The following is a 24,450-nucleotide window of genomic DNA, read 5'->3' as shown; positions in this document are numbered from 1 at the left end:
GTTATAATTATCAAATTTAATTCGAAATTCTTAAAAATACAAAAATGATATTCCCAATAGTATAAAATAACATGTCAAGAAGCACCGAAGCTATAATTTGCTTCATATTATTTTCCCACCAATTTTCCGATCGTTCCTATGGCAGATATTCGATATAGTCGTCCGATTTTGATTAAATTAAACTCGAAATTCAGAACTAATTAAAAGATTTTATTTCCAAGCGTATGTAACGCACGCCTTGTAGAAAAAGTCTTTTCTGTCTCACCTTTTGGAGATAACCTACTGGCCATGAATCCACAACTCGCGACTGGGACCTTTTGATACCCCTAGCTTCAGCGGGAGGAATTGGGTGGGTTGTTGCGGCTGTTGTAGATCGCGGTTACGTCGAAATATTTAAAGATCCCTCCAGAAACTAACTCATCAAAATTCCGCACTAAAACCTCAAATTAATAATGGAACTGAACAATGAATGGCGGATGAACTAAATCGGTATGCAGCACATAAGTTGAATAGATAAAAGCGGATGGGACTGAGATGTTGTTCGTCCTACCCTTCTATACCCTCCCAACCTTGATTCTTTCTGTTAAGGTGTTAAATAAGAACCCCAAAATGTATAGTTAATTATTATTTTATTTATGTTATATATTTATGTCCTCGGAAAAAAAATTAAAAGGGGACTTAGCCTTTCATCATGGTATATATATAATTAAGTTTTACAAACAAATGTTGTAGGGGTGTAATTAACATACATTATTTAAGATTTCATTTACTTAACTTCATGATTTCAATTCAAGTTATATTATCTAACAAAACTGGTCTTTTAAATTTGTATTCTAGGCATAGGTTTTCTTAGTTTTAAGTGCAGTTGGTTGGTTTCTATGCATGGGTCACATCTATTAATTCATTTCTTTCGTTTTCTTTACCAGGCTTGTCTGTTTACATATTTGTTTTTCTTTTCTTTTTATTTATTTTCTTTGATTTACTTATGCAAGGCAAACCGTAATTACACGCAATGAGTTCCCTTTAATTCATATTTGAGGTCAGCCAAAATTCTCCAAGACGAATAACGCAATCAAAACAAAACTGCCTGGAAAGCTTATCTCGGCCGGACTTATGTTTAGGCAAACCAGATCATCACCGAAAGTTTTGTATTTTTTTGGGACGGCAGCCGGTTATTCGTTTTGGAGGGTTTTAGCTCACCCATTCGCTTTTGGGGTAAACTTTTTTCAATCGGCGGCTTGCCCGAAACAATCAAAACTAGAGTAGCATGCGATCACTTACCCTCTGAAAAGAGTTATGCAACGCTTGTATTAGCTTGGGGTTCGTAAGTATTTCAAATAGCGTATCACGATCAACTGCACTTTGATTTACATAATTTTTTAGATAGATTTTAATATTTTGTTTTGGGGTTATTTCCAAGTGATACTGGCTAACTCTCTCTCTCTAATCTAGGCGCAGTTTCCGACCCTCCGCCTTCCCAACTGAAGGGATCCTATTCCCTGTTGACGAATGATTTTACCGCCGACTATCCTAGCCTGGATTTTGAACAGCTTGGTTCCGAACCCCACGGACAACCTGCTGCTGGCTAGAGTTTTATAGCCCAATCTTCTGATAGAGAACTATATGTTAATTTCACGTTGGCTATCTCCTTTTACTTTTACTTACGTTCAGTTTGTCTTCCTTCAATTTATGTGTTGTTTCTTTCTGTTTTCTGATTTAGGAGCTTGACTAGTTGGTTATTTTATTGTGTTTTAGCCTTAATAATCACTTATGGAAAAGATTTATGTGAATTTTGACTGCACGTGGTGTGGCCAGAATTGAAGTTGGACTAACTTTTTGAAGCCAACCGTACTCTTAGAGTTCTCGAAACAGAAAGACGGAGTAGATCGGAATTCAAAAGCTGGGAGCTTAAACATCCGACAAAAATCTAAATTTTGACGTTTCGCTTTGGATCACTTTCCGTCTTTATTTAGGCAATTTTGCTTGTGATTACATGGGGTTACATTCTCCGGTAATTAACTTGGATAAGTAACGAGTGCTAGCTTTATTATCAGTTACTTTTCAAAAATTTCGTTTAAAGATCTTAAGGCTGGTACATTACACGTAATATGTTAAAAAACACCAAAGATATTTTTTTAAAAACTTTTTTCCGGTTATTCCTATGGGAGTTATAAGATATTGTTGTCCGATCCGGCTGTGTACGTCTATATCTCTGTGTACGTATAGTACACGCGTGCTAAAGCCCGTCTAGCGCCCACATTTATTAATGTTTTGTGCAAACTTATATTAGTTTTTGTTCTTATTATCAATACCCATCTAAATGCCAAAAATTATTCCAATCCATTCTTAATCATTCCTAACCATTCTTAAAAAAGTTATAACCGAACAATAATAAAAAATTAGCAAATTCAATAGAGTACGACAGGGATGGAGATATATTCATACAGCATACGCCACCTTGGATAAGAATGAGCGAAATGTGGCGCTTTTTTGTAAGCTAAGAAAAGGGTATGTGATTGGCCAGGCCGTGGATTATATCGTTTTCTCTTGTTTTAATATTGCGTCATATGTTTTTATTATTTCTTATGGAACTACTTAGTTTAACACATCAGTAAGATAGATGGTGGGTCGTTTCTAGGGTTTCTATACCTTCCTCGTACTTCTGGCGGTACTCCATCTTAACCGGATACCACTCGGTGGGTCGACAGGTGCGTCTGAAGCGATTGAAAAATGTTCCAGTGCTCTGAGAAAGGTAATAAATTCCGTAGCCAGGTATTGCCAGAATAGGTAGCCATATCAAAATAAGGCAAATCACGTGAAACTCTAGTGTTACCCAAGAGTGATTAAGTAAGGAGTTATTTATTTCCATCGGCTAGAACATAAAGTATGAAGCATAAAAGTATAAAACTAATAATAAATATTAGTCCTTAACGAACCAGAAAAATCAGAAAAAAAATTTGAGCTATGAAGCGCAGTATAAAAATCTTCCAGGAGGAAATCGGTTGACCTAACATAAACTCAATATCCCGCTGGAGACGTTCTCGACCGTAGATCCACAAAACCACCAAAAGGAGGAGCAGGTGGAGCAAACTATTTGAGATAATGGAATCAGCTAAGAAAGTGAAAAAGAAAACAATACCATGCTGGAATGTAAAGGAAAGGAATTAGATACTGTTTTAAAAAAGTCGAAGGACTTAAAGTTACATTTTATTAGCCTTAGAAATATTTGATACTTACATTTGTGCAAACAAAAATGGAACAGACTGCAAGCCCACCAATAAGGCCAAACGTAACCTCCCGTTTTCTCACTCTAAGTTCTTCAAACTCATCAAACAAACTTTGTAAGACTGTGAATATTTGCGTCGTCTGCAATGAAATAATATACACATTTTTATTTTATATAGCGCTAAGAACGGATACGCAAGGCTTGGAACTTTTCAGATTTTTAATTTGTCCACTTATTGATACCCGTTACTTGTAGAGTAAGAATTATATTGTTCGTTAATAATACGGGTGTATATATGATTCCGCTAAATGAAATATAAAATTAGTTTAATATACTCACTATCAAAATGATAGCAGCCATTAGTAACGTAGCATAGTAAATGATAGTCCACAAGTTTGGCCAGCTCAAGGTGGACAAAGCACTGGCACTAGACAAAACCATCACCCAAAGGTTGACTACTTCTATTTTATCTGAAGCTTCAGAAAGCTATTTACGGTTTCAGCGTAAATAAAATCTTAATTAAAAATGGTGATAAATCATAATAGTGGTTACCTATGAAGTAGTGTTCCACCATGAAGGAAACCAAGCCAAACATAATGTAAATAAAGATTTGCCCAAAGGATATAATCCAACTGTACGACATTATGTCGGTTTTGAACCCATTAAAACTGGACAGGGCTATCACACTGCCCCAGCCAGCTCCAAACGCCTGCATAGCAATGAGAAACGTTGAATAGAAACTTTCGAACCAATCACTTGATTTTGGAGTTGCATATCTGTCCATCCACGAAAGACCTCCTGGAAGAAAGAGAAAGCGCACAAAGCACACTAAAAGCAGAATCAGTGTCCCAATGACCATGTATCTAATAAATTTTCCAAACTTCGCCGTCTCCGGAAATTTATAAAAAACGAATGCGATCACGGCCCAAACTAGAGCGAAGAGGCTAACAAAATGCCAGGATAGTTCATAGTCATCCTTAGTATTTGGATTTCCATTATCTCGCAAACGTTCATATTGATGGCTACAAAATTAAAGTAGGCAGTAGATAAAAAAAAATTGTTATAAATTTTTAAAATAAAAGAAGAAAATAGATAACTTAGACAAGCGTTTATATACCATAGTAGTAAGGGCTAAAACTCAAGCAACTAAAATAGCTCTTAATCAATATAATAACCGCGTAAAAAAAAAAAGGACTATGAAAGGACTGACAGTTTTTATAAAAGCTATAAGATTTCTTAGACCAATTTTTTTTATTTAATTTTTTTTTGTAATTTATAAAAAAGGAACATTATATATGTAAAAGAAAAACATTAAATGGAGCCATAGGATAAAGACTAGAAAGAATACGTTTGGAAAAGTTTTATCTTAATATTTTGTAAACTGATGTCGAGCTTGCGTAGAAACGCACGGACGGACTGACTAGTCTATGGATGCGAATCAATAAAAAATATATTCATTTGACTCAAGGGTATCAATTCAAAATGTGGAAACTTAAAATTAATCTTATCGTACTTACAAAAAATAAAGCACGGAAGGTACATTAAGTTCCATCTTATCTGTGTAGTTTTGAATTTTTAAGTACATCCCATTATTTGTCCCATTGCATATCTTTAGGAAAATAGAAAATTGATTATAATAATAAGGTTCGTTTGCCCAAATATCCTACTGTCAATCGTCCAGAGGTCTCATTAAACCAAGATTTTAAGCCTTCACAACTCCAAGGTAGAGTGGGTCGCAAAGAGTTTATTATAAACAAAAGCGGAATAGCAGCGTAAGCGCTATAATAAATGAGCATTGACAAACTCAGGAAAACGCTGACGTATCCCATGCCTTTAAATAAAATTTCAATATAATATATTTAAATTTCATATAATTGTTTTAGGAACTTACCTTTGAAAAAAGGAGACAGGCGAAAAGCAGATATAAAGGCGCTGCTGGAGAACTGGCCAATGAAGGAATGAACGAATATGATTGGAGCCAAACAAATTACCATATACACAAAGTATATTAATACTCCAAGAACTAAGAAAGGAAAAAGATAATAAAAATAGTTTGGTGTTTGTTTGTATTATGGCACGGGTCTTATCAGTTTTCGTTCTTAAATCAATTAATTGCACAACAACCTCGAATGATTTAAGTGGTTTTATGTTTGCTATGAGTAAATTGGTCATATGTCATACACTAATCCCATCAAAAGCGCAACGCCCCTAGAAGACTAATCTCACCCTGGAGCTTATTCGTCATATAATATAGGGATATAGGGACTTACCGCCCAATTCGTAGTGCAAAGAATATGAAAAATCAAAGACATCCAACTTTAGAGCTAATCCAAGGCAAGCAAATATATAGTCCGTAGGTCTTTCCCACTTCCCCCGATTTAGATCGGAGGAAAAGGGCTTTTGGCCAGTGCCATGAACCATGTTGCAACAGAAATATCAGTCAGTTAATATAGAAGGCTATTTTTAAAACGCTTTTATATTTGGAAAAGTACTCTGGTTTTGCACGATGATGCCAGTACTATTAGTATTTTTATTAACGATTCACGAGCGTTTTACTTTGAATAGACAGACTTATTAGTAGTGCCGATGCCGGCGAACTGAATCCGAACCCGACTGCAAGTCGCTCTTCAGCTCATCGCATGGGACAGAGATGCTCAATTACATATTATATTTCGGGGTGTCACAGAAATCTCTACCAACAAAATTTTTTTAATACAAAGATAGACGGTTTTATACCAAACAAGCATTAAACTTTGTAACACATATTTTTTAATTTATTCCGAAACACTTAAGATCTAGATATTATGTGAACATCTGAACATTTTTTTGTTACTTTATAAAGCACGGAGATACCAAAAAAATGTTGTTTAAAAAAACCTATCCATTTAAAAGTTTTTAGTCTGCTTCTGTGTGATCTAGATGTCCAACTCTACCAGGAACTACCATCATCCTTCTTAGGGCAATTTAACAGTAAACTAGTGTAATATATGAAAAAAAAATTATTCAACTTGCAAAAAATATGTGCATACATATTTGTATATTTATTTTTAATTTATTTATTTACAACAGCAACAGTGATAGGGATATACGTTTTATTTTGTAGTTTTGAATTACTACTTAGTTCACATCCTCGGTAACCTCGAAAAGCTGGTGGATCATCTCATGGTTTCCTACAGCTTCCTCGTACTGCTGGCGGTACTCCATCTCAACCGGGTACCAATCGGTAGGTTGACAGATGCGTCTCAAGCGGTCGCGATAGGTGCCAGGGCTCTGGGAAAGGTAGTAGAATCCATAGCCAGGAATGGCCAGAATGGGTAGCCCCACCAGTATAATGGACATCCAGAGGACCACTGCTGGGAAGTGGGTGTGCTTCGCAACGGACACAGCAGCCAGCTAGTAAGGAAGCGCTAAGAATTAATGTAACACCAAATGTATGTTCATAACAAACCAGACAAATGACCAAAATGATTGGAGCCACGAAGCGGAGAATAAATATGTTCCAGGAGGGAATCTGTTTACCCAACATGAACTCAATATCCCGCTGGAAACGTTTTCGGCCGTATATCCACAAAACCACAAAAAGGAGCATTAAATGAAGTAGAGTTTGTGAGAAAATAGCATCAAGACTCAACGCGGCAAAATGTATTATGCCATGCTGCAAGAAAGATTTTCGTTTTAACAATACGGAGTTTGAAATGAAAACCCTTGTAGTTTTTGAGACTATTTAAAAAATCCCTAAATAGACTTAAATCATTATATTTTTTGTTTATATATTGTAAATTTATTAAATTAGTACTTACATTTGTGCAAAAGAAAAACGAACTAAATGCAAGGACACCAATAAGGCCAAAGGTTACCTCCTGTTTTCTCACACTAAGTTCATCAAACTCATCAAACAAACTTTGCAGGACAGTAAATATTTGTGTCGTCTGCAATAAAAATTAATAATATATACAAACCAAAGAAATTGTTTACGGATAAACAGAATAATAGGCTTAGCTTCTGATGTTTAGTTATTGGTAACAACGTAATATTTTACAAATTATACTCACCATCACAATAAGAGCTGCCATTAATAACATAGTATAGTAAACAAAAGTCCACATGTTTGGCCAACCCAATGAAGACAAGGCAGAAGCACTAGACAAAAACAACAGCCAATGACTCAAAACAATTTTGCTAAAGGAAGTATCTGTGATCACTGAAATTAAGAATAGAATGTTTAAGTCTAGTATTAATCTGATTTACAAAATCTTCAAAGAACTCTGGTGAAATAAAATAGTTTAAGATCCTATCTTGATTCTTGTTGATTACCATAGAAGTAGTGGTGTAGCATAAAGGAAACCAAGCCAAACAAAATATAAATGAAGATCTGTCCGCAGGAAATAATCCAACTATATGACATTATGTTGGTCTTGAAGCCATTAAAACTGGAGAGGGCTATCACGCTGCCCCAGCCAGCTCCAAACGCATGTAGAACCAAGACAAATGTCGACGTAGCTCCCATAGCCATGCTATCTGCATCAAGATTCCTATCTATTATGTCTCCCAAATGTACTCCTGGAAGATATAAAAACCGCACAAAACACACTAAAAGGAGAACTAGGGTCCCAATAACCATGTTACGTATAAATTTTCCAAACTTGGCGGTCTCTGAGAAATAATGGAATATAATGGCAATCATTGCCCAAGCCAGAGCAAAAAGACCCACGAAGTGCCAGGATACCTCGTAGTCCATACTGTAGAGCGTTCTATCGTCTTTCAAGGTTTCAAAATGGTTTATGTAAAAAAAAAAACGAAACGATATTTAGGGAGATTTGAATTTGGAAGCATAATATATACTTACTGAAAGTAGAGTACAGAAGGGATATAAAAAATGGTTAATTCAAAGCTTGTTTCGTTGTCGATCTTCAATGTGTTCGCATTCATTGTCAGATTACACGTCTGAAAGTACCGAAAAAATATAATTATTTCTGTACTCTATTTTAAAGAAAGTTTTTCTACAGTCGAGTGCCCAAGGGATTCATTGTGCCATGACTTCAAGCCTTCACAACTCCAGGGTAGAGTGGGCCGAAAAGAGTTGATAATGAAGAGAAGCGGAACAGCAGCAAAAATGCTGTAGTAAATAAGCATGGAGATGGTCAGGAAAACGCTCACGTATCCCATGCCTGAAATATAAAATAAATAGCCTAAAAAATAAAATATCTTCTTAAGAGTGCTTACCTTTAAAACAAGGGGATAAGCGAAAGGCGGAGATAAAGCCACTACTTGAAAACTGGCCCATAAATGAGTGAATGACCATAATGGGAACCAAATAGATCACCATATACAAAAAATGCGGCAGCATTGCAGAAACTAAATAAAATGAAGAGATATTTAAAAGATGACAAAATTCCATAGCAATAAATGTTTCAGCTAACACATAAATATTTTTAAGTGCTAGGTTTTATTAAAACTTAAAATTCATTTTAAATATTTTATATAATTGTAGCCAATTATCAATAAAAAGATCTGGCTAAATAACTCTTGGCTAATGACTCCTTTTCTTAAAGTAATTAAAAATTTTATGTTTAGGGAAAACCTTTTCGTATTTATTGAGTTAAATTCAATTTCAGTAGAGCTTCATAATACATAAAGCATGCAAAATACTTATTTAGGCTGAAAAATCTTTGTGCCATGTGAAAGTTCAGCTTAGAGAAATATCATTTACAGCGTAACGCCCCTAATAGATAAGGCCAGCCTTGAAACCTTTCAATTGTATTATTTATATATATAATATATTTATTATTTATACTTTCCGTGTACTTACTACCCGTATCGAAATAAAACCAATAAGTGTCTACAAATATATCCATTTTGAGAGCTAGTCCAAAGCAGGCAAATAAATAGTCAGAGGGTTTTTCCCACTTTCCTCGATTTAGATTTGAAGAAAAGGGATTTAGCCCAATCCCATCCGATGACACCATAATGACAGGTAAGCCTAGTTTAAAGGTAAAACCGTAAAACTTATTTTGTACGACGTTGATCCGCTAAATTTGTCTTTTAAATTGACAAACCAATTAGTATAACCGATGCAGGCGAACTAAGTCCGGATCCGCTGATTAGCCGCTGCTTGGATCATCCTACCGAACTTACATGCTATTACCCTTTCGGAGGCAGTGAATACTTAGTCGTCAATCATATACCCATTTATACCAACTTGAAAAATACGTTTTATACAGAATAGCCTGTAGATTATTTATACTCAATACCACAATACCACCACAGTACAATTAATTTCCATTTATACTCAAGAAGCAATTTATTTTGAGTGCATGATTTAAATAATAAAATAGAAAGTTGAAAATAATACCAGCGGTATAATGGCGCTTTATAAATCTAAATATAATAAAAAATCGATCCGTATAAAAATTGCAATGCAATATTTGGAGAAAAAATATTTTCTTCCATGTTTTTATAAAATAAGTATTTACTAAACCTAAACTCAATTAAAAATAATATTGATATATTTTTGAGAGCAACATGTTGCTCTTTGCGAACACGACAAGATTATAAGATTCTAAGCATAAATGAAGATTGTGGTTCTTTTTATTATTTGGTCGCTCTTGAACAATCTAGGAGATGGTATTCACAATTTAGAAGGATCAAGTTTTTTATTTCTGGTAGAGTCTTAAAATGTTTGGCCTCTGAAAATAAAAACAAAAATTCTTTTTAATTGCAAAAGATGATGCATTTCTGAAATCTTCGCGTATAAGTGTTAATAATCAAGAACTACAATATTTATTTTTGCATACATCTAAATGCAGTGTTTACTTTTTTCTCTGCAAATCCGCCGCGTTGAACACATCGTATGGTATATACTAAAATACAAATATGTATACTGTAAAAGAAATTACAAACTTGTTGCTTACATATTAATTAACACAGCACTGCATTGTTTACCATGAATTAACCGGTTAATGATCTCGGTTATAACAGATGTTACTCTTAAAGAAAATCGCTTTCAAAAGAAATCAAAAGTTTTTTAAAAGAATGGGTGACAGGTATTGTCATGAAAATTGTTTTTATTTTTTTAAGTTAGTCGAACAGTTGGAAGTTCCTAATGACATCTCTTATCAAAAAGGCTATAAAATCAGAATAATTTCCTCTTTGACAAAATCTACTAATAAGAGTATTCTCTCTTACTTAGCGATTCAAAGTAATCCTCTCTCATTTCAGGCCTTCATCGAAAGAGTAACAATACGTAAACAGATTTATCATCGGTGACGTAAACAATTAATTGTGTTTTTACTAGTCGAATTGTTTGTGACGATCCATAAGACCGCTCAATTTACGGCTGGGCGAATTCCCCAGAATAATAAAGAGCGGTACGAAAGAGAGAGAGCGTTATCTCTCAGGAGAGACCCATTTTCAAGCCCCCACGGATTGTACTTAAAGCCGGTCTCGAATCAAGACGAGCTCATTGTGAACCGCCGCTAGTTGGCGATCGGTCGATTCCCGAGGTCAGTTTCAATGCTAGTATATCAGAGTGACAAAAAAATAAAGTGAAATAATACATATTCTCGTGTGAAACCTTTTAGTTTGTGCTGAAATATTAATCAAAACAATTATATTTTAGTTTTCGTGTCATTCGTTGCAAAATGTTGAGGATCTTTCTGTGCGGTTTCATTTTACAATACGCTGTGCAAATCAATGCTGACGGGTGAGTTCGATTGCTATCATATAAATATGTATGTATATACAAATACAATTGATCACTTATCAGCTTCTCAAAGGAAGCGAGGTCGTCGGAAAGGTTTTCTAAGAAACAAATACTGCGTTTATATAGCACCCAATAAAAATTGTTGTGAGCGGACGTGCAGCCACGTATAAAAATATTTAAGTGTCTGGCTTATTTGGCTGTGAATCCCTTTAAACCGGTTGAAAAACCTTGTCGATTCAAAAGCAAATATTATTGCCTTCTTAGTTTTCTTCTACTTAGCTGTAAAGTTGATTTTTTTTTTTAAGACGGTAAATGGTTGAAAACACAGCAGTTGGTCAACGAAATTTTTTAACGTGTTAGTTTACTTGTAAAGTACTCTGGTTTATAGCGGAATCTTCTTCATAAACAAATTAATGTTTACGGCCGCCTATTAAAAGGGGAATTTTTTTTTGTAGGAAAACAAGGGAAACCCCAATTTTATTGACCAATATGAATGTTATGCGAATGATTTATTACCAGTTTTACTTTACCTAAGCACTAAGATCATGCAATAAAAACTTTAAAGTGTACCGAGAACTTATTTTTCTGTCGGTTCAATAAACAAAAGAAGCTCAGTTTTTTTGCATTATCAAACTCGAAAAGGAATCAATCATAGAGCAGCAGAGTACTGTCAGATAATTAATTACCCAAATATACATGAAATAGCAATTAAGTACTTGAAATCCCGAATTGATAATACCTAGTCACACAATCATCATTACTCAATTAAAGAATAATACCTGTTTTGCAGCCTCTATTCGGTGGTTGGGCCTGGCACCATCCGATCCAACGCCAAGTACAATGTCGCCGTTTCTATCCACAAGGCAGATGATTCCAGTCGGATAAAAGTCAGTCTGAATGGACCCTCCTACAATGAGACCAAGGAATTGATGGTGTCGTCCATGTCCACCGAGGTCGTGGAGTTTGAGGTGCCCAAACTGGCCAACGGCGACTACAACCTCACTGCTGAGGGAATATCCGGTGTTGTGTTCAAGAATACGACCAAACTGAATTATGCGGATGTGAAGCCTTTGACCTTTATTCAAACTGACAAGGCCACCTACAAGCCCGCTGATCTTGTCCAGTTCCGTATTCTCTTTCTGGACGAGGACACTCGACCCGCCGTGATTGATAAGCCAATATCCGTTGTAATCACCGATGGAGCCCAGAACAGGATTAAGCAGTTTACTGATGTGAAATTGACCAAAGGTGTCTACACCGGGGAACTCCAGTTGTCCGAGCAACCTGTTCTGGGGACCTGGAAGATCTCCGTCAGTGTCGATGGTGATATCAGGGAGACCAAGACCTTTGATGTGGACAAATATGTCCTGCCGAAATTCGAGGTCATCGTAGACACAGCCAAGGATGTGGTCCAAGCAGATAATGTGATCAAGGCCACAATTCGCGCAAAATATACATACGGAAAACCAGTCAAAGGCAAGGCGACAGTTACGATGGAACAGAACTACGGATACTATGGCGATTCTGAACCTAACAAACAGGAGAAGACTATCGACATCGATGGGAAGGGTCATGTAGAGTTTGATCTCAATGGGCTCCGAAACAGCCAGTTCTCACCCCCCATGAAACTCTTTGCTGTCGTCACCGAGGAACTGACAGGCAACAAACAAAATGCCTCCGCTACAGTTCGTCTCCACCAGCAGCGTTATATGATAGAAAATTTGGAAAAACCCGATCATTATCATAACAACAAGTCGTTTATCTATAGTGTTGTTGTGAAGAACGTAGATGGGTCTCCAGTCACGGGTTCCACGAAAAAAGCCAAGATAACCTTTCAGAATGCGCACCGGTATTGGGGACAGGTTTCCTCTGAGCCAGGCATTAGTTTTGAAGCTCCTGTAGACGAGAAAGGCATTGCCACATTTCAAGTTACGCTGCCCGAAAATGACTCTAGATTCTACCGCATAGTTGCCACTTTTGGTGGGTCAGAGAGCCACATCGGAACCATCTCAAAGTTTGAACCAACCGTGCAGAGTAGTGAGCCAATAAAGATTCAGGTGAACACTAAAACGTAAGTAGCAAAAAAAATACCGTCAAGACGGTACATTACTGCTTTATCTTTTAGGCCAAGATTGGGCGAGCAAGTGTCTTTCGATGTTATATTAAATGAAGAAATGTCCTACTTTGTTTACACTATTGTGGGCAGAGGTAATATCCTGCTGAGTGAAACGATCTATGTGCCAAAGGGTCTTAGAAAGATCACTGTTAAGTTTAGACCTACATTTAGCATGGTGCCGAAGGCAACGATTTATATTCACTATATCTTCAATGGTGACCTTTACTTCGAAGAGAAATCCATTGACTTTGAAAAAGACTTTCTTAACTCGGTAGGTCCACCCTTCCTAAGCTCTTCTTAGTTTAAAACTAATCTTCATATCTCCCTCTAAACAGATTGATATTTCGGCTCCAGTGAGTGCCAAGCCCAGTGAAGAGGTCAAGTTACGGGTAAAAACCGATTCCGACTCCTTTGTGGGTCTCCTGGGTGTGGACCAGAGTGTCTTGCTGCTCAAATCGGGAAACGATCTAAGCCGAGATGAAATCTTCAATGGCCTTAACAATTACCAAACATCGACACCCTCGCAACGTGGCTATGGACGTTATCCTGGACAGACCTCCGGACTGGTGACCCTAACCAACGCCCACTATCCCTACAGCACTGGTAAGACCGAAGCTCAAGATGTACCCTATATATTTTTCTCAGATATTTTCGTACCGTTTTCTAAGCTTAATGTAAGACAAGGGTTTTTAAGACTAGAAAATTAATGTTTTCAGCTAGATAAACAAGAGCAAAAAAAAAATGGTTATACATATGTGAACTCTAATCGAACCTCCATCAGATTTTCCGGACTATGTCGAAGATGATCCCGGAATCTATGCTTTCCAAGAAAGTTTTGATGAATACCCATTGGGATTCGTACCCGTAATGCCTTTAGTTAATACTCTTATCTCTGATACTGGGAATACCGTCGAACCGGTAAAGATACGTAAGAACTTTGCCGATGTCTGGATATGGCAATCGATCGGCCGGAGGTGGGTGCCTGAAAACTGATGCCACGTGTTCTGCACCTTAACGCACTGCTATTTCTGCTTTCTAATTTTTATTTCTTGAGCAAAAGCTTCTTTCTAAGGCTGAGGCTATCAATGCAACATATTACTAATACGAGGCTATTCTCACAGCTGACCTTTTGATTTGGATATCATTGTAGAGTTTCAACAGTAATTGATCTACAAAGATAACATAGAATTCCAGATTTATTACAATAGGATAGGAATTTTTGATAATCTTTCTTGGGTCTCCTTGGTGGCATTCTTCACACATTTGCGTTATATTAGCATTTCTCGATTGCAAATCTTAATTTCAACCTCAATCTAACTTCCTTGAAATTAAAACTTTAGCCACACCCTATGAGTACGAATACGATGAAGGTATTCAATTTTACAAAACGGTTTCGTTTGACGAGGTGGACTCAATTTCTTTAAGCTTACCTAACAACAAAGTAGCTAGAACCAACTTTGCAGAAGTCTGGATATGGCAATCGTTTGTCAACGGGAGGTGCGTTTGTGATTTTCTAGTGCATGCTCGCCCTTTGTTTAATGTTTTCACTTACCTAACCCAATCCACAGTGTAGTTTTATCAGCAATGGTGCTAAGCGTAGCTTTTCACATAACATTTTATTATTTTCAGTGTAAATAAATATGTGCAAAATTCCGAACATTATTTGGTGTAGTGTGTATTTCCAAAATTATTACCGGAAATCATAAGGGAAAAATGTACTTCACTAGATTTTAGTTTTTCGGTGGCTATCCTAACAAATTTGGGCGTTAGAATCTGTTTTAGTTTTTATACCTTTATCAAAATTACAAAAAGTCTTTAAAGTTATTCTCACTTAATTGAAGTGCAAATTGAAGAATTAATTTCTCGCGGCGAAATAAGCGGAATTTCTTTAATGGTATTTCCTATAGAAATCAAGAAAGCTAGAACAGACTTTGCAGAAGTGCGGATTTGGCAATCATCAGGCAGCAGGAGGTGCGTTTGAGATTTGTAAGTGCATGCTTACTTTTTATTTAAAGTTGCCTACTGGTAGACCTTCTCGGTGTTTTCATATCTTCATCACAAATATGTTATGCATCAGAAATGCAATATAACTAAGTTGATATGTTAACTTTAGCTAAATCAAGTGAAGACGATTATGATGAACTTATTGACATCCGATCAGAAGACTCGATTTCTGATGACGAAGTGGACGAAATTTTAGGAAGTTCACCTAAGAAAGTCGAAGTAGTTCGAAGCCACTTTGCAGAAGTCTGGATATGGCAAGCATCGGCAGACGGGAGGTGGGTTTCAGAGTTTTTTTGCATGCACGACTTTAATATAAAGTTTTCTCCTACCCAATCCGACTAAATTCCTTGTGTAGTACTCAGGCTACGGGGTGTAACTATAGGCTTTCACATAACACTTAAACTTGGGAAAGTTGGTGGTAAAAACATAATATTTGTAAAAACGGTGATTGACATTTAAAAAATTAGTTGTTTGGGATCAGGATCAATGGATTACGGAGACGAAATTGGTTACGTGGTTTAGGAAGTTGTGATTTTATGATTTCGCTTAACATCAAAATTAAGCACTTACGTCCGTCTTATGTGTTCTCTATATGCCTTTAAGCTAAAAATTAAACATATATATGACAACATTAACAGAGTAGAAACAAATTTTAGGAAAATTAAGCAATTTTAGGATGGCCAAGCCCTATAATAATTGTTATATATGTATATCCCCAATGCAGATTCATTCTCATTCCACCCATTATTTCTCAATGGAGCTTTCCCGATGCCAGTTGCTTTTTCTCTTGCGGCACCTGCGACGGCATTGGTAGGATTTGCTGTACCTCCATCGATATCTTCTTCTCCGCCTCAAGTCCCACAGATTCGAAAAGAATTTCCCGAGAACTGGATATTTTACGATGCCGAAAAGTATGACGGATTTCTAACGTTTTCCTTAGGTCTCTTCACTGTGTATTCTGTGCTGTGGTATCTTTACGCTTTACTTTTAACGCTCTAACACTTACATTTATATAAGCTACTAAAAATCATTCCCAAACCGAAGTCTAAAGCAACTTTTCTAATAACAAGACCAATTTACTTGGAACCAGGGTACAATCTACGAGCAGGTAGAAATTTAGGAGTTATTGACCTCTGTCAAAAACACCCTTCCAACACCAGATTTACAGAATCAGGGAGAATATGCTAAAAAAATTTATCATTCACAAATGTATAACAAAAAGTATAAAGGGGTTAGACTCATCATATATAGGAACAAAAATCCATTCCTAATTAAAGTACAATGTTATGTACCTCATAGGAAGACGAATATTCTTTAGACCCTTACGCCCCCAATTTGAGAGACCTTTGCCAGTGGGTAGACTCGAAATTCAAACTACCCTTCCTGAACCTCAGATTCGAAAAGAGTTTCCTGAAAACTGGATATTTTACAACGTTGAAAAGTATGAAAAGCCTAATGGATTAATTTATTTTTTATGTTCCGTTCATGTTTTTGACTAATCAACACCTTAGTAATATTTTCTTACACAAGATCATTTTTTGAACCGAGGTTTTATAGCCTTACTACCTAAATACTCGGTTTTCATACATGATCAGCTTAAACCTATACGAAAACTAATGGGTAAGTGTTTTCGATTACATAAAAAAACGAACGCTTATATAGATGTGGGGTTAAAGTACCCTTTTTTATAACTTTAAGCACATCCACACAGTTTTTAACATAAAAATGCATTGCTATTTAATTCCTTAAATTTCTTTAGTAGTGAAATAAAGCCCACCATAACTAAATATATTGATAAATTAAGGTTTCTACGTGAACACCTTTTACCCGGAAGAAAGGATATCATTTCGAATGGGCACTCCAATGTTTAATGTCGCGTATGCCCAACGAGGTGTTCCTGGAGCAGGGGCTTCTATGAGCTTAAACAGTGTGTTTTCGACCCGGGCTCGTTCAAGGCCAACTGCACCACCAGCAGCGATACGCAAAGAGTTCCCAGAAACTTGGATTTTTGAAAAGTAAACGCTGTTCCTATTGTGCCCTGTAACATCAATATGCATGTCGCCATGACCCCGGGACTAAATCACACTTTCATTAAAGTCGAATTTTTTAAATAAGGATATATAACAAAATTTTAAGTAACTTTAAGTAAGAAATAATAATAATATTTATTTGTAATTTAGAGCTTTCCCAAGTCTCAGTCAGGCGGGGACGACTTCGAGGAGTGGCTAGAACCAAATACAGACCTCAAATAGTTTTGATACGACATGAGTTTTCGGAGTCGTGGATATTCTCGAACATAGCACAGTAAAGTGTAAATTTTAATGCCCTGTAATACAAGTTGCATGGGAATCGTAGAGCATGTCCAGATTTTTAAAATTGTAGATTTTAGGAACATTAAATTTCTATTAAAGTTAATCTTTCTAGTAGTTATTCCAGTTTCATTATTCACATTGCAGGGTGTATATTAGCTGTTTCTTTACTAAATAACGGTACAATTTCCAGGCTTCCGCAGGATTTTTTATAGGCCTAGACCATGGGGACATGGTGGTTTCAATCACCATCATCATTATAGTCGATCATCGGCTTTCTCTTATAGTATTCGTGGGATGAGCTTTGCTAATAAAATGCCAATTGCTCCTTCATATTTTCCCCCGAGCACCACACCTGCGACCCCTACAAGACCACCTGCTCCAATTCGTAATGAGTTCGCCGAAACTTGGATGTTCACGAATAGGACCAAGTAAATCATTGCACTTGAACTTCAAATTAAGTCGTATTATTTGGCCTAGTACTGCATGTTCTCATGGGAGTAAAATCACCATTGCAGCGGTACATACAACATGCTATGTCTTTAGTGGGAGAAATATTTTACAGAAATAATCTATAGACCCTTTAATATATTAATATTTTAAAAAATCTATCCACTCGAAATTAGGGATCAATGCACAGCGAAATCGACTTAAGCGAGATATTTCTAAAAAAACACCATTAAAAATTTTTCCCATTTCAAAGGCGTAGGAAGAAAAAACTTGGGTACTGTGCCCATCATGAGGGTCAGTGCCGAAAGACGGGGTTCTACCAAACAGCGAAAGACTACACAAAAACCTTATGACCCTATGAGCCAGCCATCTTCAGATGCGGAAAAAATTGAAAACATTATTGCCGTGCGGTCAAAATTTTTAGAGTCTTGGATATACGAATTGCAAGATTTCCCGAAAGAGTAACTAGTTTTCCCTAATGCTTTTTAACTTTTCCCATGCATGTTTAATTGTTCACTAACCATTCACACCCACCTAACACTTTGTGTGTGCGCGTCCAATGTTTTAATAATTATTTTGAATGTTAAGGACTAAGAATTTAATCCAATCAATGTCATATTTACACAGTGTGGATGACGGCGAGTTCACTTTAACCAAGAAGATTCCGGATACGATTACCTCATGGGTGGTGACTGGATTCTCTCTGAACCCCACTTTCGGTATTGCTTTGAGCAAGAGCCCTAGCATGATTAGAGTGTTCCAGCCCTTCTTCGTGTCCACCAATTTGCCGTATTCCGTAAAGCGAGGTAAGCTTACTCACCAAGTAAAGAATTTTATTATTCTTAAGCTTAATAAAATCCCCAGGCGAAGTAATTGCTATTCCGGTGGTGATCTTCAACTACCTGGATAAGACTGTCGATGCTGAGGTAGTGATGGACAACTCAGATCAGGAGTACGAGTTCACCGAGGCCACCAATGAGGTGTTGGAGAAGGCGATCGATGAGGTGCGCCGGGTGAAAAGGGTCACGATCCCAGCCAACAGTGGCAAGAGTGTTTCATTTATGATCCGCCCAAAGAACGTGGGATCCACAACCCTGAAAATCACGGCCACCTCCCCCTTGGCCGGCGATACTATCCACCAGAAACTGAAAGTGGAGCCGGAGGGCGTAACCCAGTTCGAAAACCGGGCAGTCTTCGTCAACCTTAAGGATCAGCCGGAGATGTCTCAGTCATTGGAAGCCGAGATTCCGAGCGAAGTGGTTCCTCAGTCAGAATTTATAGAGTTCTCTGTGGTGGGCGATCTTCTGGGACCCACACTCCAGAATCTCGACAACTTGGTACGCATGCCCTACGGTTGCGGAGAGCAAAATATGGTAAACTTTGTGCCCAACATCCTGGTGCTGAAATACCTGGAGGTCACTGGTCGGAAACTGCCGGCCGTCGAGTCCAAGGCCCGGAAGTTCCTGGAGATCGGCTATCAGAGGGAACTGACCTACAAGCACGATGATGGCTCCTACAGTGCCTTTGGAAAGTCGGATGCTTCAGGCAGCACCTGGCTTACTGCCTACGTGATGCGGTCCTTCCATCAAGCGGGAAATTACACGGATGTCGATCCTAAGGTCGTCACTGCCGGTCTCGATTTCCTCGTTTCCAAGCAGAAGGAGACAGGCGAGTTCCCTGAGGTGGGAAAACTCTTTGACAATGCCAACCAAAATGCCCTGGCTCTCACTTCGTTTGTTCTTCTAGCCTTCTTCGAGAATCATGTAAGTCAACTACACATTAAGATAAATATCAATATAAATACTTTAATGTATTCTTATTCCAATTTTTGATACCTACTACAAAATCTATATACCACATTTATAAATACCTTTTTTGTGGGAAGATCGTTTTAACCGCTTAAAACCATGCATTATTTCTTCATCAAAGAAATACCGTGAGTTCTACATCATAAAAGAAACAATTATGGACCATGATAAAACACTGGTTAGTTCTTACCATTTAAAGCGTTCATGTGTTCTTCAACAAAATCAAACCGCGAATTCTTCAGAACAAGAAGAACTTATACTTACCACAATAACATTATTGATGGGTTTATCAATAAGATTTAAATATCTATGTTATTATCGAAAATATCAAGTTAATATGAGTGATCTATAAATTACATTAGTATTTGTATTGATTAGAGATTATTCTTTCGTTTCTCCAGGAACTGACGTCGAAGTACCAGTCGACGATTGAGAAGGCAGTTCGCTATGTGGCCGAGGAGGCCGACAAGACGGACGACCAGTATTCCCTGGCCATCGCCGCCGTAGCACTTCAACTTGCCAAGCATCCGCAGGCGGAGAAGGTCCTGGCCAAGTTGGAGAACATGGCCCGAAACGAAAACGATCGCAGGTGGTGGTCTAAGGCTCCGGAATCGACTGGTGAAGAGGGCCGATTCTTCCACTGGAAGCCTCGCAGCAACGACGTGGAGATCACCTCCTACGTGCTACTGGCTCTCCTCGAAAAGGATCCGGCGGAGAAGTCGCTGCCCATTATAAAGTGGCTGATCTCACAGCGAAACAGCAACGGAGGATTCTCCTCCACTCAGGACACGGTGATTGGACTGCAGGCCCTGACGAAATTTGCCTACAAAACGGGTTCTGGATCAGGCTCCATGGATATTGAGTTTGCTCCTGCGGGTGGATCAAAGGACACGATCAAGGTCAACCCTGAGAACTCACTGGTGTTGCAGACCCACGTCCTGCCTAAGGACACTCGCAAACTGGACTTTACGGCCAAGGGCACTGGATCTGCGATGGTCCAGCTGTCCTACCGCTACAACCTGGCTGAGAAGGACAAGAAGCCCAGCTTTAAGGTCACCCCGACGGTCAAGGACTCATCGTCCAACCAGCTGCTGGTGGTGGACATCTGCGCCGAGTACGTGCCCTTGGATGAGGCCGACAAGGAGAAGGACTCCAACATGGCTGTCATGGAGATCGCCCTGCCCTCCGGGTTCGTTGGAGACGCCGACAGCTTGGGGAAAATCGAGGCTGTGGATAGGGTGAAGCGCGTCGAGACCAAGAACTCAGACTCCACGGTGATTGTCTACTTCGACAGCCTGACCCCCGGAGATGTCCGGTGCCTGCCGGTGGAGGCCACCAAAGCTCATGCGGTGGCCAAGCAGAAGCCAGCCTCTGTTTCCCTGTACGACTACTACGATACAGAGCGCAAGGCCACCGAGTACTACACGGTGCAGTCGTCCCTCTGCGACATCTGCGAGGGCACCGATTGCGGAGAGGGTTGCAAGAAGGCCTAAGGGCTGGAGTGGGTCGAACTTTACTGAACTCCACCCATTATAGCTCCAAGCTTTGTAATCTTTGTAATAAATGGACGAATAAAGTGCACATTCCAATTCCTTTGAATTATTTAAAACACAAGTTCGTAGTAAATGCTTTTTTAAATACATATAATTTCTTGATCAGAACATACTAAATTCATTATGGTTACAATTCCATTTTTTGGCTATACTCTTCGTTGAGCAAAGAAAGGTGAAATTTTTTTTTAATTGCAAAATTTAAAAAAAAATTGAAAGAGGTGTAATATCACTATCCCTGCTCATCTATAAGTCTGAAAAAATGAAGTATCCAATATCCAGTACAAGGAAAGCAAAATATTTATATTTACTTACTTTTGAACGTTGTTTATCAACAGTTCGACTACAATATTTTCCTTTTGCATTATCCTTAGGAAGTTTTTTCGTGCACTAGGACTCACCATTATATGTACTTCGTGTAATCTACGGTGCCACAAGTTATACTAGAATAATAAATATTATATGTAAATAAATAAATAATACATTTTCTTGATTGTGAAACTCACATTATTGGTTTGCTCCAGGAGTTGGTCAATAACCTGTTGGTCCGATCGAGTTTTAATAAAAACCTTGTACACTGAATAGTTTTCAAAGGACCGAGGTGTTGAAACTGACAAGGTGCAGGCACCAGCCGCTATGAACAGTAACAACGCAATCAATGGACGCATTTCGACTAAACTGAATGACCTATTAAAGGAAATTTTATACCTCTGTTCTGAGCGGTCTATTTAACCAGCTGGGCTTTTTTAATGAAAAATATTAAATAAAGAAAGAGACAACAGATTACATAATATTTGTGCGATTTAAATAAAGCTCCTAGTTAATTTTGTTTATTTGTGCATTTTCCCGAATAGCGACCCCATTAAGCAGAAGCACGGCCAAGCTGTTTTTTCCAAACATTCCAGTGGCGTTTCTAGGGGTTATTTGTATACCCTAGCACAGTAGTAACGAAGTGAAAGCATTTCCCAATTAAGCAATATCCTTTAAAGAATCGGAGAAGATATGATAATTTGGGCTTGCCAAAGTTACCGAACTAATTTTTTAATTTCAATAAAATAAAAGAAAATCCTTTCTTTTACGGTGGTTGAAAATAAATACATTTTGGTAATAATTTTTTTAGGTAGAACTGTAATTTTAATGAGTCTCTAACGTTAACATAAAGCTTTCGCAGATTGTAAGCGGCAGTAAATGAAAGAATGAGTATACGCGATCTTATACATAGCGCTTCTTATCTTAACATTGAAATGTTACCTTTCCTTTCATTGTGTAAGCATTATGAGATTATGCAGTATATATTAAGAATGTTGTACGAACATACATCCAAATTTACGGTATAACAAATAGAGCTGTAGCATGCTTTTCGGCCCTCTTGAATAAAATTTAAGAATTGTGAGAGCCGCAAAGCAGACTTCTAAAGCTGGTATGTCAAGTAGGAAAGTAGGAAAATATTAGTGAGCGTTAGATTTGAAGGAGTTGACAAGTCTCAAAAGAAACTTTGGGAACCTTTAAGTATGGGTAAGATTCTACATATATAGACGAACAATTTTTGCTTATTGATAAGGCGCTAGAAACACTTATATCGATCGTTTATTAGTAAGCTCCTGTACGACTATCTTTATAATCCAATTATGAGCCGATCGATATAGCAATCGTCTGGCATTTATTTGGCATTTAGTCGCTCACCGCTTGCTCAGCACTAAGCATGGCATTAAATAGTTTTCTTATAGCTCTGGCATTGGTGGTCTTGGTCCAAGGAGCCAGTTTTGGCCAGGACGAGAGGGTGCGCTATGATAACTACTCTGTGTATAAGGTCAAGTTTGAAACTTCCGAGCAGAGAAGTCTCCTGAAAAAGTTGGTGGAGGATCGGGAAAATGTAAGTTAGCATTATGTTATATCATACATAACAGATAGTAACCTTTTCGTTTAGTTTAGACTTTGGCAAGAGGCCCAGGATGAGTTGCACCTTATGATAACTCCAAGTGCCTTGGGCGAACTCGAGACTGTGATCCGGAAAACCAATTCCAGTGCAAAACTGTTTATAAGTAACGTGCAGGAGTGAGTAAAGTCCAAGTATTAGTTGATAATGTGATTAAAACCCTATTTTTTCAGGCTCATCGATTTGGAGGAAGAAGCCAATATTAAAGCCAGCAGAGATGGCTCCTTTGGCTGGACAAAGTACAATTCGCTGGCAGAGATTTATGCATGGCTAGACGAAATACTAGTCGCATATCCCGCGATAACGGAGAGCTTTATCTTGGGTCAATCTTACGAGGGTCGCACAATCAGGGGCATTAAGATCTCCTACAAATCGAACAACCCAGGCGTGTTTATTGAGTCCAATATACATGCTAGGGAATGGATCACCTCCGCCACAGCCACCTGGTTGATTAATGAGTTCCTTACTTCCACGGATGAGTTAGTTAGGGATCTTGCCCAGAATCACGATTGGTATATAGTGCCCGTGCTCAACGTGGATGGTTTTGCTTACTCACATGAGAAGGTAGTATTATATTTGTGAATTCCTGATCATTTATATTGATATTCATTACTTTCAGGATCGTATGTGGCGCAAGACTCGTCAACCCTCCGATATTTCCAGTTGCGTTGGTGTAGACCCAAACCGCAATTACGACTCGCATTGGATGGAGAACGGTGGTGCTTCTTCGGATCCCTGCGCTGAGGATTACGGTGGCCCGAACCCTTTCTCTGAGCCGGAGGTCCAGGCCTTGGCTGACTTTGTGAGCAGCAACAAGGACAAAATCAATGTTCTGCTGGCCTTTCACTCGTACAGTCAGCTCCTGCTTTCTCCCTATGGACACACTGAAGAAGAGTTTCCACCCAATTTCGATGACATGATGGAGGTTGCTAAAGCTTTTGGAGATGCGGTTGAGAGTCTGCCTTACGGCACTGTCTACAGATATGGCTCAAGTTCGGGAATTCTCTGTAAGATGATAAAGCAACGATTGTATTTTCTCATATTTAATTTTTAAAAACTTATTTTAGATCCCGCCTCTGGAGCCACCATCGATTGGGCCTACAACGAACAAGGAGTAGAGATATCATACACCATCGAGTTTAGGGACACTGGTCGATATGGATTCATTCTACCCCCGGTTCATATTATTCCGAACGCAGAGGAGGCATTGGTTGGCATTGTGGCCCTTTTAGATAAGTGTGAAGAGTTGGGCTATCTTAAGCTAAAGTAAGTGCTGGGAAATTCAATAAGCCATAAAACAATAAAGACTAGCTGCTGATAATCACCAGGTTGAGTTAATTTAGTATTTA

General features: G+C 38.1%; 5 protein-coding genes across 15 annotated transcripts; 2 read left to right on the top strand and 3 right to left on the bottom strand.

The window, feature by feature from the left end:
• Nucleotides 1-2,528: 2,528 nt before the first annotated feature.
• LOC108008654 (sodium- and chloride-dependent glycine transporter 1-like) lies at nucleotides 2,529-5,811 on the bottom strand. Of its 2 annotated transcripts, none has more exons than XM_070997393.1 (9): nucleotides 5,497-5,811; nucleotides 5,118-5,249; nucleotides 4,894-5,057; nucleotides 4,744-4,835; nucleotides 3,779-4,248; nucleotides 3,566-3,714; nucleotides 3,276-3,366; nucleotides 2,937-3,112; nucleotides 2,529-2,872 (listed from the first exon to the last, which is right to left on the bottom strand). In XM_070997393.1, the coding sequence occupies exons 1-9, from the start codon at nucleotides 5,645-5,647 to the stop codon at nucleotides 2,609-2,611; spliced, it is 1,689 nt and encodes a 562-aa protein (XP_070853494.1). In that variant the 5' UTR covers nucleotides 5,648-5,811; the 3' UTR covers nucleotides 2,529-2,608. The 2 variants fall into 2 exon arrangements, with proteins under 2 accessions (XP_070853494.1, XP_016928033.3); XM_017072544.4 differs by having other exon boundaries at nucleotides 2,532-2,872; nucleotides 2,937-3,143; nucleotides 3,238-3,366.
• Nucleotides 5,812-6,288: 477 nt separating this feature from the next.
• Nucleotides 6,289-9,217, bottom strand: LOC108009024 (sodium- and chloride-dependent neutral and basic amino acid transporter B(0+)). Of its 2 annotated transcripts, XM_017073007.4 has the most exons (9): nucleotides 9,036-9,217; nucleotides 8,450-8,581; nucleotides 8,231-8,394; nucleotides 8,073-8,170; nucleotides 7,541-8,007; nucleotides 7,279-7,427; nucleotides 7,027-7,155; nucleotides 6,675-6,881; nucleotides 6,289-6,619 (listed from the first exon to the last, which is right to left on the bottom strand). In XM_017073007.4, exons 1-9 carry the CDS (start codon nucleotides 9,190-9,192, stop codon nucleotides 6,344-6,346), a joined length of 1,779 nt encoding a protein of 592 aa, XP_016928496.3. In that variant the 5' UTR covers nucleotides 9,193-9,217; the 3' UTR covers nucleotides 6,289-6,343. The 2 variants fall into 2 exon arrangements, with proteins under 2 accessions (XP_016928496.3, XP_070853485.1); XM_070997384.1 differs by lacking the exon at nucleotides 8,450-8,581.
• Nucleotides 9,218-10,620: 1,403 nt separating this feature from the next.
• On the top strand, nucleotides 10,621-21,229 carry Tep2 (Thioester-containing protein 2). Of its 9 annotated transcripts, none has more exons than XM_017084622.4 (9): nucleotides 10,621-10,728; nucleotides 10,845-10,928; nucleotides 11,719-12,999; nucleotides 13,054-13,315; nucleotides 13,380-13,647; nucleotides 18,061-18,268; nucleotides 18,435-18,613; nucleotides 18,672-19,570; nucleotides 20,017-21,229. In XM_017084622.4, the coding sequence occupies exons 2-9, from the start codon at nucleotides 10,867-10,869 to the stop codon at nucleotides 21,106-21,108; spliced, it is 4,251 nt and encodes a 1,416-aa protein (XP_016940111.3). In that variant the 5' UTR covers nucleotides 10,621-10,728; nucleotides 10,845-10,866; the 3' UTR covers nucleotides 21,109-21,229. The 9 variants fall into 9 exon arrangements, with proteins under 9 accessions (XP_016940111.3, XP_016940097.3, XP_016940103.3 ...); XM_017084608.4 differs by lacking the exon at nucleotides 18,061-18,268 and adding an exon at nucleotides 17,551-17,788; XM_017084614.4 differs by lacking the exon at nucleotides 18,061-18,268 and adding an exon at nucleotides 16,853-17,063.
• A 12-nt stretch (nucleotides 21,230-21,241) lies between these two features.
• On the bottom strand, nucleotides 21,242-21,889 carry LOC108015680 (uncharacterized). The gene is made up of 3 exons (XM_017082237.4): nucleotides 21,672-21,889; nucleotides 21,481-21,608; nucleotides 21,242-21,419 (listed from the first exon to the last, which is right to left on the bottom strand). Exons 1-3 carry the CDS (start codon nucleotides 21,831-21,833, stop codon nucleotides 21,398-21,400), a joined length of 312 nt encoding a protein of 103 aa, XP_016937726.4. The 5' UTR covers nucleotides 21,834-21,889; the 3' UTR covers nucleotides 21,242-21,397.
• A 942-nt stretch (nucleotides 21,890-22,831) lies between these two features.
• Nucleotides 22,832-24,422, top strand: LOC108007776 (zinc carboxypeptidase). Its single transcript, XM_017071536.4, has 5 exons — nucleotides 22,832-23,038; nucleotides 23,093-23,220; nucleotides 23,275-23,665; nucleotides 23,721-24,108; nucleotides 24,169-24,422. The coding sequence occupies exons 1-5, from the start codon at nucleotides 22,868-22,870 to the stop codon at nucleotides 24,369-24,371; spliced, it is 1,281 nt and encodes a 426-aa protein (XP_016927025.3). The 5' UTR covers nucleotides 22,832-22,867; the 3' UTR covers nucleotides 24,372-24,422.
• The last annotated feature ends 28 nt before the right edge of the window (nucleotides 24,423-24,450 follow it).

The sequence above is a fragment of the Drosophila suzukii genome, chromosome 2L (assembly GCF_043229965.1).
Source record: "Drosophila suzukii chromosome 2L, CBGP_Dsuzu_IsoJpt1.0, whole genome shotgun sequence".
NCBI lineage: Eukaryota > Metazoa > Arthropoda > Insecta > Diptera > Drosophilidae > Drosophila > Drosophila suzukii.
The sequence above is the reverse complement of the archived record's forward strand: the minus strand, read 5'-3'. Positions and strand labels throughout refer to the sequence as shown.

Bases quoted from the DNA above. Each gene is read 5' to 3' on its own strand.
- LOC108008654 (XM_017072544.4), bottom strand. From the start codon at position 5,647: ATGGTTCATGGCACTGGCCAAAAGCCCTTTTCCTCCGATCTAAATCGG. The intron at 4,836-4,893 runs GTAGGATATTTG...ATTTTCCTAAAG, and splicing joins AGACCTCTGGACGATTGACA to ATATGCAATGGGACAAATAA. The intron at 2,873-2,936 runs GTTCGTTAAGGA...TTTATGTTCTAG, and splicing joins TTTTTTTTCTGATTTTTCTG to CCGATGGAAATAAATAACTC.
- LOC108009024 (XM_017073007.4), bottom strand. From the start codon at position 9,192: ATGGTGTCATCGGATGGGATTGGGCTAAATCCCTTTTCTTCAAATCTA. The intron at 8,171-8,230 runs GTAGAAAAACTT...CGGTACTTTCAG, and splicing joins AATCCCTTGGGCACTCGACT to ACGTGTAATCTGACAATGAA. The intron at 6,620-6,674 runs GTTTGTTATGAA...CTTCCTTACTAG, and splicing joins TCATTTTGGTCATTTGTCTG to CTGGCTGCTGTGTCCGTTGC.
- Tep2 (XM_017084608.4), top strand. From the start codon at position 10,867: ATGTTGAGGATCTTTCTGTGCGGTTTCATTTTACAATACGCTGTGCAA. The intron at 13,000-13,053 runs GTAAGTAGCAAA...TTTATCTTTTAG, and splicing joins ATTCAGGTGAACACTAAAAC to GCCAAGATTGGGCGAGCAAG. The intron at 17,789-18,434 runs GTAAATCATTGC...ATATTTACACAG, and splicing joins ATGTTCACGAATAGGACCAA to TGTGGATGACGGCGAGTTCA.
- LOC108015680 (XM_017082237.4), bottom strand. From the start codon at position 21,833: ATGCGTCCATTGATTGCGTTGTTACTGTTCATAGCGGCTGGTGCCTGC. The intron at 21,609-21,671 runs GTGAGTTTCACA...TTATTATTCTAG, and splicing joins TCCTGGAGCAAACCAATAAT to TATAACTTGTGGCACCGTAG. The intron at 21,420-21,480 runs GTAAGTAAATAT...TCATTTTTTCAG, and splicing joins TTGATAAACAACGTTCAAAA to ACTTATAGATGAGCAGGGAT.
- LOC108007776 (XM_017071536.4), top strand. From the start codon at position 22,868: ATGGCATTAAATAGTTTTCTTATAGCTCTGGCATTGGTGGTCTTGGTC. The intron at 23,039-23,092 runs GTAAGTTAGCAT...CTTTTCGTTTAG, and splicing joins TGGTGGAGGATCGGGAAAAT to TTTAGACTTTGGCAAGAGGC. The intron at 23,221-23,274 runs GTGAGTAAAGTC...CTATTTTTTCAG, and splicing joins TTTATAAGTAACGTGCAGGA to GCTCATCGATTTGGAGGAAG.